The sequence below is a fragment of the Colias philodice genome, chromosome 11 (genome assembly GCF_061535455.1).
Source record: "Colias philodice isolate Cphi_HAF_F1 chromosome 11, ilColPhil1 Martin Lab GWU primary, whole genome shotgun sequence".
NCBI classification, from domain to species: domain Eukaryota; kingdom Metazoa; phylum Arthropoda; class Insecta; order Lepidoptera; family Pieridae; genus Colias; species Colias philodice.
This window is the reverse complement of record NC_143096.1, coordinates 3019171-3035845: the sequence shown is the minus strand read 5'-3', so window position 1 is coordinate 3035845 and position 16675 is coordinate 3019171. Positions and strand designations below refer to the sequence as shown.

General features: G+C 34.1%; 1 protein-coding gene and 1 long non-coding RNA gene across 2 annotated transcripts; both read left to right on the top strand.

Annotated features, from left to right (window-relative positions):
* The first annotated feature begins 2446 nt into the window (after positions 1-2446).
* On the top strand, positions 2447-6998 carry disp (RND transporter family member dispatched). The gene has a single exon (XM_089700532.1). It carries the CDS (start codon positions 2752-2754, stop codon positions 6076-6078), a length of 3327 nt encoding a protein of 1108 aa, XP_089556658.1. The 5' UTR covers positions 2447-2751; the 3' UTR covers positions 6079-6998.
* A 5941-nt stretch (positions 6999-12939) lies between these two features.
* Positions 12940-15321, top strand: LOC149484419 (uncharacterized). Its single transcript, XR_016316266.1, has 2 exons — positions 12940-14045; positions 14144-15321. It is a non-coding gene; the product is annotated as an uncharacterized LOC149484419 (long non-coding RNA).
* Positions 15322-16675: the final 1354 nt, after the last annotated feature.

Genomic DNA, 16675 nt, shown 5'->3' with positions numbered 1-16675 from the left:
CAACACATTTTGCGATTCATTTTTATATATATGATACTCCCACCGCTCCCACCAAACTCCTCACTCCAGCCCAGCTTTGGTTGTAATTTTTTTTTTTCTATGCACTACGACTACACTTTTATCCTATTTATCATTTATCGCTACGAGGTGTAATTTTTTTCATAATAATAGATATATTTATAGATTTTAAAATAAAACATATATCGTGATTCGTGAGACATAAGCTTAGAAATATTTATATAGCCACAGCATAATTATTTATAACGGTCTATACTTGAGGGCGTTTGTCCACTACAAGGAATTTTACGGTCCGGCATTCCGATTTTTTACGGTCCGGTATCATCATTTTCATCATTTTCATCATTTTCAGCCCACACTCGTCCACTGCTGGACATAGGCCTCAGTCATGGCACGCCACTGAGCCCGGTCGTTTGCTTGTTGTCGCCAGTTTTGACCAGCAACCCTGCGGATGTCGTCACTCCACCGTGTAGCAGGGCGTCCTACGCTACGTTTACCGAGCCGCGGTCTCCACTCTAAGACATGTGTGCCCCAGCGGTTGTCCGTTCTGCGGCACATATGACCGGCCCACTGCCACTTCAGCTTGCTTATTCGTTGAGCTATGTCGGTAACTTTCGTTCTCTGGCGAATAACTTCGTTACGGACCTGGTCCCTCAGAGAAATACCGAGCATAGCTCTCTCCATAGCTCGCTGAGCGACTTTAAGTTGGTGGACCAGTCGTACTGTCAGTGTCCACGACTCGGCTCCGTAAGTCATAACTGGTAGGACGCACTGATTAAAAACCTTGGTCTTAAGGCATGGCACGGTCCGGTATGGCACGCAATTAATCTATATACTAGCTTGTGCACTATACGTAATTTTACTGTCCGACATTTTACTTTTCCCTATTCCGGATGGTTTTTTGAGTTTACGAGTCGCTGTAGGTATAATTGTTTTCGAGTGCCCACTTGCTTGGATTTTACTCTTTTTATTGCATATGCCAATTGAAAGCAAGCTCTTGTTTTAATTTCTTTTAGCTGGCAATGAGATTTGAGAAGTTGGTATTGTTATTTTTTATTGTTTATGTTATGTTATGTTGGTATTGGTATTGTTATTATTATTATCTAAGTAAGTGTTGGTAAGTTAAAGTTCAAGTGGGAATAGCTTTAGCTCCTCGTCACCGATTAAAAAATAAATAAGTGAAACACGCATTTTAAATCTCTTACGGAACTTTACTTTTTATTATAACGAAGTAATATAATATTTCACCTTCTATATTTTACTCGTTTCTTGTAAAATGCAAAAACAATCATTTATGATAGCATTATACCGCCATACTTCCTTGAACGCACTGATCCGAGTAAAGACGGACAGGTGCACAAGCAATTCATCGGTTTTTTCATGTCACACCGGACCGTAAAAAATCGGAATGCCGGACAGTAAAATTCCTTGTAGTGCACAAGCGCCCTTAGTCTTTACTAATTACATAATTATTACGTTATTACATATTTAATTTTTTAAGTTTATTACCAGAATAGAGACCACAATATTCTGGTATTCTATACATATAAACTGTGTACGGGATACATGATACATGGGACTTAATTTAATCTCATCCACGGTTTATTTTGAGTAATATAATTTTATCGATCGTCATGGCCGTCATGTGGCCTGTCCGACTAGGGCCCTTCCAGCCTCCTCCACTCAAGTGATAGGCCAAGTCGAGGTTCGAGGTCCCCGTCAAGGGGGGACGCCCTTGCGCATGTCGCTACCATAACCAGGGTGAACCTTCAGTTCACCCACGCGTGCGCGTTAAAATGTAGAAGCCATAGAAATCTAAATAACAAGACACATAGAAGTGCTATAATGTCATAATTCATATGAAAACCGCTGTCGCCAAAATCAACACATTTAAACCGATAGCTAAACAGTACACACAAGTAAACTATGCCTTTTATTGGACAGCTTGATTTGAGTGAAAACTACCTTGAATATTAAATTAAGCTTTTTAATATGTATCCTAACGCACGAATTTACGGTTTATTTTAGAATAACATCCCTAAGTATATGAGACGTTTTGTTTCTTTTTGTTCCAATACGAAAAAATTCGGGAAATGCTGAAACACACCATGCTTATACACATACGTCTCCAGGCAACTGAACAGTGACGAACACGCTGGTGTTGTGAAAGTCACCTGAGTGGCGACAAGGTCACGCGCGCTTACGACTTCTAGTGTCTTGTTATTTAGATTTCTATGGTAGAAGCCCTTCTAGCTAACAATCTAACATTTCAGTATCAGTATCAGTATCTATTGAGACACCACAGTCCACACACAAAAAAAGTAGTTATCATAGACATTATTTTTACATTCAACAGATTGTAGTAAAATACTTTATCTGTGACATGACAATGACATGAAACAATTATTGACAACTGACAAAAGTCAAATTTATCAAAATTCGAGTGTCTCCGCCTCAAACACCTGGGTTATTTATATTTTTGTTTCAAAAAAATTGAGTGATAAATATGGTTGCCGGGGTACTCTATTCGAATTATTGATTTGAAACAACGACAAATTATTATTTTTCATTGAAACGTCCTGTGTCTGAATACTTTACCAAAATGTAACAAATAATAATATGCGATGTAACAACGTAACGAAGCTGCAAAAATTAAACACTATATTTGTGAGTGAAATCTGCAAAAGAAGATGAAGTAACCAAATATGAAGCCAAGAATATCCAGGTTTAAAAATGTTGTCCGCTTACGCCAGGTTTATAGTGCGTCATTCTTATTTGATCCTTTTCAGTGTAGCTGCCATATCCACAGTATTAACGATAATACCCCTTGTTTGTCACCCATTACCCTCCTTTTCCGATCCGGTGCTTGGATTTGAAACTAGAGGAACCACATTAGCTAACCGTTTTATTGCTTGGGAAAATCTTATAGATGAAACGAGACCGTCCCGAAGACTAGCTGTAAACCCTAAAGAAATTGAAGACCAAATTCGTATGAATCACACCTTTACCAATAGAGTTATTAAAAACAAATCACATTCTGTACACCGACACAAGAAGGGGCGTAATAAGAAGACAAAACAAAATAACAACACTGCCTTTGCAAAAACTTCTTACAATTCTGCTGAAATTAACATCTCAGTCAATCATATTCATTGGAGCTTTGGTAAAAATGTGTCATTTGAAGATGAAGATACAGTTTTCCTTAGAAACCATACTAGAATGCAATGGAAAATTATAAAAGACATGCCAAGTTCATCTGGTATGTATGGACATCATAATTATGCTTCTGGTGTATGTGGAGGCCCTGTAGCGGACTATGCTCACTTAGTAGTGACAACGGCTGATGGAACATCACTATTAACATTTGAAAATGTGCAAAATGTGTGTGAATTGCAAAATAAGCTTGTCGAACTGGGTAATGATTTGTATGTCAACTTATGCCAAAGATCAACTCGTTCGGAAGAACTTTGCTGTCCAATATGGAGCGTACCAAATTACATTGCTATTATTTCTGGCAAAAACTCATGCGAAAATGTTACAAAAGAAGATGTTGATACAACAGAGCAAGTTCTGAAGAAATGTGCAGGTTATTTCCATAATTTTACTTTAATGTCATCCTGTGAAATGAATCGATGTAGGGTTCCAAAATATTGTGCCCAACATGACGCTGTCTATAATTTACTGTTTTATCTTATAGATTCAGAAGCTTTCTCTCCTGAAAATATTACAAACTCATATGTTAAAAATTCAATGTTATTCTTACCTTTACCGACAAGCAGCCCTGTACTGCCGTATTATGAAATGCTGGAAAATGCTAATTTATCATGTGATTCTCTTCTTATACCAGCTATGGATTTTGGTTTAAGGAATGCACTTTTTGATCTTTGGATAATTCAAGACACTTGGTTAATAGGTTTGGGTGGCTTGTTTGTACTTATAGGTGTTTGGTTTTATACCAAGTCACTTTTACTTACGATTTTATTATTCATAGCTATAGCATATTCTCTTGGTGTAGCATACTTTTTGTATATTTATGTATTTTCTCTGGAATTTTTTCCATTTATGAATTTATTAGTTATTGTTGTTGTGATAGGGATAGGAGCTGATGATGCATTTATATATGTAAAAGTTTGGACAATGGTTAGCAAGAGATTAATAAGAGATAATATAGTTATTCAGGAAAATGGTTTATCTGATATTAAAAATGTTTCGAGTGCTGGTGAAACCATATTGGTACAAATACTTGAGGAAACTCTGAAGCATACTGTTATTGCAATATTAATAACTACTGTAACAACTGCTGTTGCATTTTTTGCGTCATATGTTAGTTATATTCCTGCCATAAACTGTTTTAGTGTTTTTGCTGGTACAACAGTATTAGTCAACTTTTTTCTAATGATGACTTGGTTGCCAGCATCAGTTTTCATATTAGATGTTAAATTGTATATATCAAGATATGTGTTACTAGGTGTATTTAGGAGGATTATGAATGAAATTGGAGAGGATATCAAAGTAATATTGAATAGATTTATCACAACTTGTATCATGAGATTGCATGTAGGTTTAGCAATCATCCTTGGTGCTATAGGAATTTGCAGTATTATTGTAGTATTTTACTATCCAGGTCTGCAGTTGCCAGACACAAAACAGTTTCAACTTTTCCAAACTTCCCATCCCTTTGAAAGATATGATCTCCAATATAGTGATAATTTTATATTTGAAAAGTTTAGTAGAGATATTGGATCTGGTGTGAAAATGCCACTTCGGTGGATATGGGGTGTCAAAGCTATTGACAATGGAAATCATATGGACCCCGGATCGAGGGGTAAATTAGTTTTTGACGAAAACTTTAGTATATCAGAGCCTCAATCGCAACTATGGTTGTCCAAATTCTGTAGAAATATAAAGGCTCAACCTTTTTACCAACCGACTTTAGGTCCCTTGTTACCAAATTGCTTTATTGAAAGCTTTAAAATGTACATGAGTAGACGTTGTTTCGACGTTATCGATAAAATGAACAGAACACCGTGTTGCGAATCTTCGCGTTTTCCATATAAGAAAGATGTTTTTGATCATTGTATCATAAAAGCTATAGAATCACTATATCAAACTCCAGGTGAAATTTTCCTACCCGGAGTAGCGGGTCCGAAGTTTTTAAGGAGTGCAAATCCGCCCACTGTAGCTGCTCTGGTAGTGGAATTTGAAAGTGTTGTCCCCTACTCTATGTCTTACAAGGAAATGAATAAATTCTTTCTTCAAGTAGAAAATTGGACCCAATATGAATTGCAGTCCGCACCGCCAAGTATGAAAGGTGGTTGGTTCATATCTGATCTTCAGTTCTATGACTTACAAAGAACTTTAGCGAGTGGGACAGTCATGGCGCTTTTGCTATCAGCGGCATTGGGGTTTATCGTTTTATTACCATCAACTTTCAGTTTTGTGGTCAGCATTTGTGCTCTCATTGCAATGGTGTTTTCTTCGACTGTCACAATAGCAATTTTGGTATTGAGCGGGTGGAAATTAAATATTTTGGAAAGTGTTTCTATTTCAACATCAGCAGGTCTTGCTGTCGATTTTAGTTTACACTATGCATTAAGCTATACCAATGCCAATGGTTCAAAATCATCGAGAGTTAAATATGCCTTGTGTACTTCGTCGGGTCCCACAGCAGCTGCCGCACTTACCACGGGCTTAGCTGGCATATTCTTATTGCGATCCAATCTTCTCCCTTACTCGCAAATCGGATTGTTTTTAGCCCTTATTATGTCTGTTAGTTGGTTATATGCTACGTTCTTTTTGTGTTCAATGCTACAACTTCTTGGACGAAACTCATCTAAAGACATTACAACGGAGGAAAAGAAGTCGGTATCGAGAGTCAGCTCCATTTGTTCTGGAGTACCAAACTTGGAGAGCCATGAACTGGAGCATTTAGCAGATAGTAATCGCACAAATGTAACGCACTCTCAAAGTCCTTCCAATATTAGCGCGACTACAGTGGTGTTACACGAAGAATATGAGAATAGGGTGGAGAAAAATACAGACAACGCAAATAATGACTGAGGTTTTATTTAAGTATTAGTTCTTAATTACAACTTAAAAGTATTATTTCGTAAGTAATCAAGAGTATTATATAAAAAAATTTTATGTTTCCAAACCTGACAATTTATTTAAAGTTAATTATACCATGCACGATCGTTTTAGTTGGTGAGGAAGTCAGATTATTTACTTGATTCGTTTTAAAACCAATCGTACCTTTATCTATGTTTTTGTATAATTATTGTGACTTGTATTGCAGTATTATTAGTTTAAATTTTTCAAATTAAGAACTTTGTGACAATAACTATCACATAAAAATTCACACACACGACAATATAACTCGAAACGAGCTTAGATTCATCATTTGTATTTTGTTATTAACTTAGGGCATGCCATGTAAAGACTTGCTGAATGTAATGTGATAGTTAGCATCAAAACTTGGCAATCTACGTCAATTGAAGAAATAGCTTTTGCTCAATTATGTAATATACAAGAGAAAAATAATATTTAAATGCACTCATATTATGTGTAATAATGTTATTACATCTTTTGCGTAACGAATGCTTATAAGAATAATATACCAGTGTTCATTGTATTGTATTTTCTTCATTGTAGCTTTTTTAATGTGAATATCTATTTATAAACGTCTGTAAGTAAATGTACCATTAAATAAGTGACGTTATTTCAAAAATATAAGTACTTACGTTCATACTTCTATGTTGCTTGGAGATTTATACAAATAAGAAATTATATGTAATATTTTGATGAAATATAACTGTGCCATATATAGATCTGATTAATAATTTGTTTAGAGCAGCTATAGGAGGTACTTATTCTTTAAAAATAATTTTAAAGATTTCGTATTAAATGTTTAGTGTTTTGATCAAATGTTTATTTTGATAGGAACATAAGTATTATGTGTAATATAAGTACTTAATGTAAATGAATGTATCATTAAACAAATGTTAATTTTTAATATATTTTGTTTGAATTTTAGCCATATTATTTTTTGCGATAGTTACATAAATACCCTACCTGCTTATTTCATTCTATGTCCTTGTAGCTATGTCCTATAACAAAAAACATACTTATACGTTTTTTTATATAAAAACTAACGGTCCGCCCCGGCTTCGCCCGTGGAACATATTTACGTTTTCTCTACATAAAAACCATCCTCGGACTTTAAGGAATATAATAAAAAAAGAATTATCGAAATCGGTTCAGCCGTTCTCGAGTTATGCGCTTACCAACACATTTTGCGATTCATTTTTATATATAAGATTAATTCCCCTTCTCTCCTCTTTCTATTGCTAATAAAAATCCTAAATTTTTGTTGATGTTTTGGGTGTCGGGTGTGGCTCTAGAGGAACTCAAAGTGATATCTGGTGGACATACAAGCATAATATTATAGTACCTCCTACGATACAATTGATCACTTTTGAATTCGTACAGTGAAATTTAATGATGAAATTCAAAAGGAATACAAACAAATAATTAAAATTTAAATGCACAACCGTTGAGCGGATAATAATTTTCAGGCCTAATATTATTCAAATAATAATCCCTACTAATATTATAAACGCGAAAGTAACTCTGTCTGTCTGTCTGTCTGTTACGCTTTCCCGCTTAAACCTCTCAACCGATTTCGATGAAATTTGGCACAGACAATCTTTAGACCCTGAGAAAGCCTTTTATTGAGAAATATGTACCTTTTATTGAGAAATATGTACCAAGGGCGAAGCCGCGGCGGACCGCTAGTACAAGATAAATTAAACGTTAATATTTAGAGAATCGGCAATATACAGCTCAGCGATTAATGGAAAACAAAAAAATACTTAACTATTATACTCTTAATCTTATTATACTAGACTAGCTGTTCCTCTCGGTTTCACCCGCATTGGTCCGCTCCTGTTAGTCTTAGCGTGATGATATATAGCCTATAGCCTTCCTCGATAAATGGGCTATCTAACACCGAAAGAATTTTTCAAATCTGACAAGAAGTTCCCGAGATTAGCGCGTTCAAACAAACAAACTCTTCAGCTTTATAATATTATTAGTAATTAGTATATTAGTATTAGTATAGATTCTCGCCAATCGCGCGGGTAAGTATGCATTTTTTAAACAGTTATTATCCTAAAAAATTCATAAATTCTGTTCAGTCGTTGAGTCTTGCGTTGTGTTTTAAGCTGCTAGAGCTGAAGATTTTTGAAGTGAAACTTCTTTAGGCGCGTGCATTAACTTCATGTCATGGAGTAAGGCGACGATTTCGCCTTTCAACGTAGGTATCTTGCCAAAGTATTTAATTCCTTCTAATTGTGGTTCTAACAGGTTCTCACAGGTTCTAAGATTCGTTCGGATACCTTAGCCATGGGACTTCTTTCGTGGCGGCGCTCTAGTCAGCCTAATTTGGCATTTTATGAACTTGATGACAGTCGACCGATTGACGCTTGGTTAAGAATTCATCTGTTAGGGTGTCTTCCGTTATGCACTGCAACCACTGCACAGTGCTATCACTGTAGAAAAATTCGTTCCGTTATGGACTGCCAGTATACTGCCGCAGTACCCTAGGGAAATTTATGACGTCATTAATCGCCGCCATATTCTACTGTGAGCACTGGCGTTTTCGAGGTAAGGTACTCGCAGTACTTTGATCACGTGATCAGTCCACAGAGCAAGTAATATGATCAGTCAAAACCACTCGAGTGCCTAACGTCTTATACAAAGCTACAGTTTAATCAGAAAATTTTAAAGTTCTGTAATTAGTTTGGATTAATAAATAAAACAATGGAAGAATTGCAAAAATTAACTTTATTAGACTGTTTGAAAATGTTCAATACGAGCTGAAAGTTCTTTTTTATTCTTTTTTATGAAAAAGTACTTACTTTTATTATATTATAAATTCAATTTACAATTAATATTAATTAAAATATTTTTAATTGGACAGTACTCCAAAACAGTTTATTTTTATGTTCTAGAAAACTTTAATACACTCATTTGAATGCTGCGTCAAAAAATGCGGCTGACAGTATACTGGATTGCGTTCCGTTTTAAATCGTAACCAGTATAACTGGCTATAAAGGAACGGCTTCACAGTATACTGAATTGACGTCACACCTTAATGCATCTACAGACGCTCCGATTTGGTTGGTGCCAACCATCCGACCACGACCAAATCGGAAAGTGTAGAGAGCGGTCGGTCCGACATAATTATTATTAATATTGGTTTGACGTGGTCGGATGCGCCAGCAATACCGACCAAACCAACTTCCTATCCGATCCAACCAAATTGGAACGTTTGGAAGCTTTGTTCCGACCAAATCGGCTCATTCCATAGAGTAATAGAGGTAATTGGCTCATTCTCATTTGCAACGCCGCCGGTGTAGGACGTCAACATGAACGCCGAGGGAGTTACGGTCACCGAACGTGACATAATAATAAAATTACTGGAACTATATAAAGACTTTCCCTGTTTGTGGGACTTAAGTAACAAAGATTACGCAAATAGAGATGCCAGAAATCAAGCGTATTTTATTAGGTTAGAAGTATTAAAAAAAATTGACAGTGCGGCTACATTAAAAACCTTAAAGATAAGTTATAAGAGCCGCATATGACTGTAATTTTCTCTATTTCTATAGTAGAATTTAGCCCATTCTCTTCGTACTATGGTCAACTGACATATTACTCTATGGTCAACTGACAGCTGGAAGGCCAACCGTCGGACAATCTGTAGCAATGTTGGAATGGTTGCCTTGTCGGTTCCGATATGGTTGGCACCAACCAAATCGGAGCGTCTGTAGATGCTTTTACAGTGGTCGCAACTCGCAGTGCATAAGAGCGTTTTCACATTATCCGATCCGATATCGGATATCGGAAGCCGATAGCCGATATCCGATATCGGAGGGAAGTAAAATGTATGAAATATGTGCCTGTCTTTCACATTGTCCGGTCCGATATCGGATATCGGAGCCGACACCGATATTCCCAGTGGCTATCGGACGATAATGTTCAGTGTTGCCAACTCAATTTTCGAAAAGGCAGTATACCAACAGCAAAAAAGCACTAGTTTGTGTATTTTCAGTCTTATAGGGCGCTCAATCTTTAAAAAAATTCTTTGCTTTTAACCTAAAACCCTTTCTATTAAAGATTTTATTTTATTAAAAAAACACACATTTAAGTATTTATAGGCATTTAAAATACGATTTATACGGCAGGTATTTTTATTTGCCGTATTAAAATATACGGCAATTGGCTGAACTGAAGTACCTAAACAAAAATATATTGCGTTCTTAAATTCAAATATTATCTATCTTCGAAAACATTAGTGTCTATCATCTTTATTTTATCTCATTCTGCCTCGCTCCTCCTCCTACTCGGATGTTGGTTGTGCTGTTTATTGTATTGTTGTCATTGAGTGCTTTGTTTTTAACCGACTTCAAAAAAAGGAGGAGATTTCACACCGATTTTATTTTTATTTTGAATTTACAACAAAGAATACAAAGTTGAAAACTCTTAATTCTAAAATAATTGCTTATGACAGTAAAATAATTTGTAAAATGTATCTTTACTTACAGGAAATTACAACAATCATATTACAAATATATTTGAACGAGTGACAATATTATTTTAGGATATTACAGTGTAATAAGAAAAAGAAAAGAAAATGTGAACAAAGATTGTATCACTTAATAAATTTATCATAGGTGCTACATGAACTTTTATAAATGAATGTAGTGAAAAAATGACTTAATGACTAGGTACGTCTTGCTAAAAATACATTTAATAGATTTTGAAAGGTATTTACTAATATGTATTACCACAGACTAATAATAATATACTACGTATACAACAGACGGTTCACTCCATACAAAAAAATATGCACTATAAATTTACGCAATTAAAGCGCCAGTGGGGAATAAACGTACTACATGTTCGATTATATCTCTTGGTATTTTGCTTTTAACACACTAGATGGCACGTTAAACACAGACTTGATGTTCTTTTCCTTCCAGAGCCACTAGATGGCACTAATGTAAATATATGTACACGTATAGGTATATTAAGAAGAGCTGGAACGTCAACACATTTACACATTGCACATGTTAGGCCGGGAGATACTGACACAAAATTTCGGGTCATTATTAACAGGATGGCGGTCTAGAGGGGTCTTAGTACGCAATGACAAAAAGAAAAATGACGTAAATGTCTGCACGATGATGATTACCTGTGCAAAAGTTAGCCTGGTACAAATGGTTGAATTGTTTTTTTTTAAATCAACGCATCGCGTCGGTATGGGGGGGCTGTTAGTTACACCGGAAAAGTATGGCATTACACTACCGCCTACATCTTTTTTAACGGTAAATTCTAAAATTTTTGTGTCACAAATCGGACTTTCGCTATTTATCCGACGAGTTCGACTAACGCCCACGCGACTAGTCCGCCGGTACCAGCGTTCGGACCATCATTTTACCTCTGTAGAACCGCCATTCTGTTACAAATGACCCGAAATTTTGTGTCAGTATCTCCCGGCCTATGTATGTGTCATATTTTGCAATTGTTTATAAATACAGGGTGATGTAATTGGTGTAGTACGATGAAGAATTTTGTGATACAGTAAATGGAAGAATTATAGACTATTTTACAGTATTTAATAAAATCATTTAATTTTTTGTTCATTTTCATTAGAAATGTCAATTTTTCTCACCAAGGTGGAAATTTGGATGATAAGGATCTTGTTAGAAAAATATAAATTTTGACTAAAATCGGCATTTTTTTTTTCAAAAATCAAAGTAAGTACTAATTAATAATCAGAGTTATCACATTATTAAAAAAAATAAGCCAAACTATACACAATTTTTACCTACTTGATGCAATCCTCAAAGATCATGGACATAGTGTATTGCGCCTTCCACCATACCATCCAGAACTCAACCCAATAGAGTTACTATGGGGCATAATTAAAGGGAAAGTAGCATCACAAAATGTGAACTTTAACTTGAAAACTGTGGAAGAATTATTTAGAAAGGAAGCAAATGCTATTAGTCTGGATATGTTTAGTGACGTTTGGAGAAAGACGCGAGAACATGAGGAAAAATATATTCAATTAGAACCAAAAGTAGATAATTACACTGACTCATTTATAATAACATTAAGAAATTCCGACGGCGAGTTCTTCGAGCGATGAAAGTTTCAGTGAAGTAGAAGATTACGATTATGATTAAATAGATTCTTCTTCTTCTCTATAGATACTGCTTTCTGAATTGGTGGTAAATGTTAAAACTGTTAAACTGTTATGACGATTCAAAAGTGCTTCTAGAATAAGTCTAATTGTATAAATGTTTGAGTTTGAGTTTAAAACCAATAGTGTGAAAATTATACAATAAATATGTAACACATATTTGTAAGCGCGTATTGGTAGGTATTACGTACTTACTACAAATATAATATTTCTTAGATGTCTTTACTCGACCAAAGTCAGGACAAGACTGCTCCGCAACTGCAGAAGACGTCCGTTATTTAAATCATTATCAAAACAACCATCTGTGTGTTGGGAGTGAGTGCACGTGTTATTTGTATTGTTTTTATGACCTGAAATTTAATTATTATTTGATAATTGAATAATTATTAATACTTTTATCCAATTGATTATTATTAGAATAAATAATTAACTTCATCAATTGATTTACTTTTAAATTATAATTTTACAGGTAAATTATGAGAGCTTTCATAATTATATTTGCATATATTTATCTACAACGCACCCATTTTACAATTCAAGTCTAAAATGAAACTAGAGTCGCATTTATTTTTGAACATACTGTAAGTGAAATTGCATAAGTGTGAGTACTGTGAACATGCCAGCTTTCCTTAATTGACCGATACCTTTTATTTTCAAGTCTTTGGCGTCACACTTGACAACTGTCAACTGTCAACATAATATTTTGTACAGTGTTGCCAACTCAGTGGAATTACCACTACATCTGGTGGTTTAGCTCCCCCATTTAGCGGACAAATATTGGTTTTAGTGGCTGGTGGATTTTCCTAGTGGTTTAGATGAGTTCAATTAGTGGTAAGGTACGAGTTTCAACCAATAGAAAGATTTACATAAATACTCAAAAAGAACGACTTGAACTATGTGAAACAAGGGTATGATTTTGTGTCATGTTGGTAACAGAACGAACATACGGGAATTCCCCAAAAGTTGTTTGTCTATTGCTTGAATATTTTTGATTATAGACTTTATAACTATTGATCTAAAGTATGATTTGATTCAAAAGGTTATATGTACATTGTACATTCTATATTTGTGTACAAAAACAATCTGTATAAACAATCAGTCGGTATTGGTAATGCCGCGGCCGCGCGGTAGCCTCTAGCTTGTCGTATTTTAATTAATTTTGTGAAGTAATATAGTTTTACCTTAAAAGGGTTTTACATTAAATATGCCGAAACCACACAAAAATTTCTTTCATAGAAATTTATTCTTCACATACTGAAACTCTAGAAGAAGATTCTTCTGAAGATGATCTTTAAATACATATATTGTAACAAAAATAAAAATTACTTAGTTCAAAATAGATGTTATTTACAAATAACTCGCAAAAAATTCGCCAACGGGCATTCAATATTTACATGTCTCTGGATATTTTTTAGTGTTTTTTCTGGTGGTTTTAAAGACCGATTACTTTAGTGGATTTCTGGTGGGCCACGAGGCTCCAATATGTGGGTTCGAAAAAAAAAGTTGGCAACACTGATTTTGTACCTACTCGGATTTTTAATTAGACAAAGCTGACTCACAGAGTATGTACCTACATTATTATGACTGGTATTTAGTTCAGTTTATTTACGAGATTCTGTCAAAACCAAAACGAGAAGCTTTGTTTGTTTTCGTTTTTAATTGTTGACTAATATTTTAAAAATAAGTACTAAATATGATTGATGTGAGGAGGAGTGAGGTTATGTAGAATCTACAGGCAGAAAATAAGCTTTATATGGTAAACTGATATTTTCTCTGAACATAAATTTTTACAAACATGATTTTTAATGATTGGTTTCTGGATTTGTAACCCAATATAAGATTGTTTTATTACAGACTTATTGCTTACGTTCGCAATAACAAATTTGTTCAAGAGAGGAGAAGAATTAATCCATCCCAAATGTAAATACGATTCTCCACAAAAACATTGTAGACACAATTATGGATTTATGGATTATGGATTTCTACATTTGCTACTAAGAAGGATATGGGATCATGAAGGATTTCATCTGTTTTAATACCAGTAAAATGGAATGAGCGCCGTGGCCGTGACTGTGTTTGGTACATAAAGAATGACAAACATTCAACTTAAAATTATTATGAGTGCATTACGGGCAAGGGCACAATAAGTTGCCCTTTGACTAAGATGTACTTAATTTTAAGGAACACGAAAATGGATGGCTAGAATAGGTATAATCGCATACATAGTATTTATTTCTAGTCTGTTGTATAAATAATCAAAGACTACAAAATATATAGTGAACTATGTCTTTAATATTAATTCTACAGTTTACAGTGTAGTGTGTAATCTATTGTATGTGTGCGTCTAGAATATATAGTCCTGTTGTTCTACAGTTTAAGCAGTTCAATACAAGCTTACAGTCGAGTCAAGTGTTTCATTAACCACCAACCATTGCATGGCAACCCTGCCAGTTTTGTAAATTGTAGTCTACCTAACCTGACTGTTGGTTTTGATTTGTATCACACAAAGAATACTATACCAAATTTCAAGAAATAAGAATTAAATATTTGATTAACTTTTACTAATATACAGGAGCTTATACATCAAACAAGACCAAAGCAGGGCTTTGGAGAAAGTGTGTATGGACAAAGACCACAATACATATTGTGCGGACAACTGCATGAAAAGCATGCAGTAAGGGACATTAAATAAATAAATAAATAAAACATATTTATTGTCAAGGTCGATCGACGAGATACATTTATAAACGAAGGAAAAACAAAAAGAAATAAAAAGAAAAATAATTAAATAAAAATAATCTTATTCCTAAGAACTGTAATGTGGCAGTGAGTGACCTGACAAATGGAGCCAACTCAGTATATGATGGCAAGGTGATTAATACCTCACCACCACTGATTTTCAGTGACCCCAAGTGACTATTGGAGTTTCAGTCTAGAATTGTATATAATGATAATTTAACATGAGTATATTATGTGAAAGATATATTTCTATTAATATGATAAATACTAATAAATAAATACATCAGTTAAAACATGATATACATATATATACATATATATATATGTATAGGTAGATATAATATCAGTATGTAATTATGTATATACTTAATGTAAATAAATAAAATGAAATTATGTATATGTTACCGGAAATGTATGAAATCAAGGAATTGTTAATTATACAAATCCTAGTGGTCTAAGATCCGAATATAAGTCGAAATGCAACGGCGTGATAATAGAATGAGACCAATTTTATAATAAATTAAGTGTATTAAAAATGGTTTGACTGGAAAAATCCTGGACAGGATATTTTTTATTAATTATTAAAAAAAAATTATTTTAATATCCTAGTAAATGTATAATCTTCCTTGGAATTATATATAATTCCAATATCGTATTAGGAAATGTATATAAAGTAATTAATGATTTCTGTAATAAAACACGTTGTTATTTTTTTTATTATAGCACTTATTGAGACAATCGGGTAACAGTCTTACCGTAAAATAATAATAATATGTTCATAATATCTTACTAATTAACATTTCTTAAATCAACTTATATTTAATCAAATCAAATTTTCATTTATTAAAGGGTGCTATTACCGATTTTTAACAAAAAACGCTATTTTACGGTACCATTTTAACTCAAAGCAATTACACGTGAGAACAAAGTAATATCTTAATTTAAAGATAATATATTCAGTTCTACGATCATCTTATAAAAATTGTACGACGTCATACAAAATTGTCGCTGAAATACGATTTTCCCAGCACAATGATCGCATAAAATGCAAAAAAATGGGCTCTAAAACGGTACAATTTTAAGAAAATTAAAAGCCTAATCTATCTTTTTGCTAAAGGTCTGCCACACTTTTGTCTTTTTCTGTGTTTTTTGTATTCCTTATTCTTTTCATTATATCTGTTGTTGGCTTTTGGCGAAATAAATTATTCTTATTCTTATTCTTATCTTCTTACCTATAAATTATTGAGGGATATTGTAATATAGTCTTTATAGATTCTGATAATTTTTTTGTATCTAAATCAAAATTTTATTTCAATTATTAGCTAAATTAAAAATACTTGTCGATTTCTTCATACATTTTGCTCTCGCGGGTCGTCAGACCGCGCTCAGAAGCGCTCTTGGAAGGACGGGTGTATCGCTCCTTGTCCCAAAAATAAAACGAATTAGAAAAACATTATTGTGCGTGCACTGTCGTTTTCGTGATTTGAAATATTTGATACTTTTCAGATGCTCTTTTTTATGGGTTGTTGAATAGATTGGTGGGGTAAAACAATTCAAGATGGCGTCGACGAAAATTTGACTTTTTTTCGTGATGGGTGTCATTTTCATAGTTTTTGGGGTAGCTAGTAACGAATATGAGGTCAAAAC

What these genes read in the sequence shown, in the direction of transcription:
- disp (XM_089700532.1), top strand. Translation starts at nt 2,752, where the DNA reads ATGTTGTCCGCTTACGCCAGGTTTATAGTGCGTCATTCTTATTTGATC.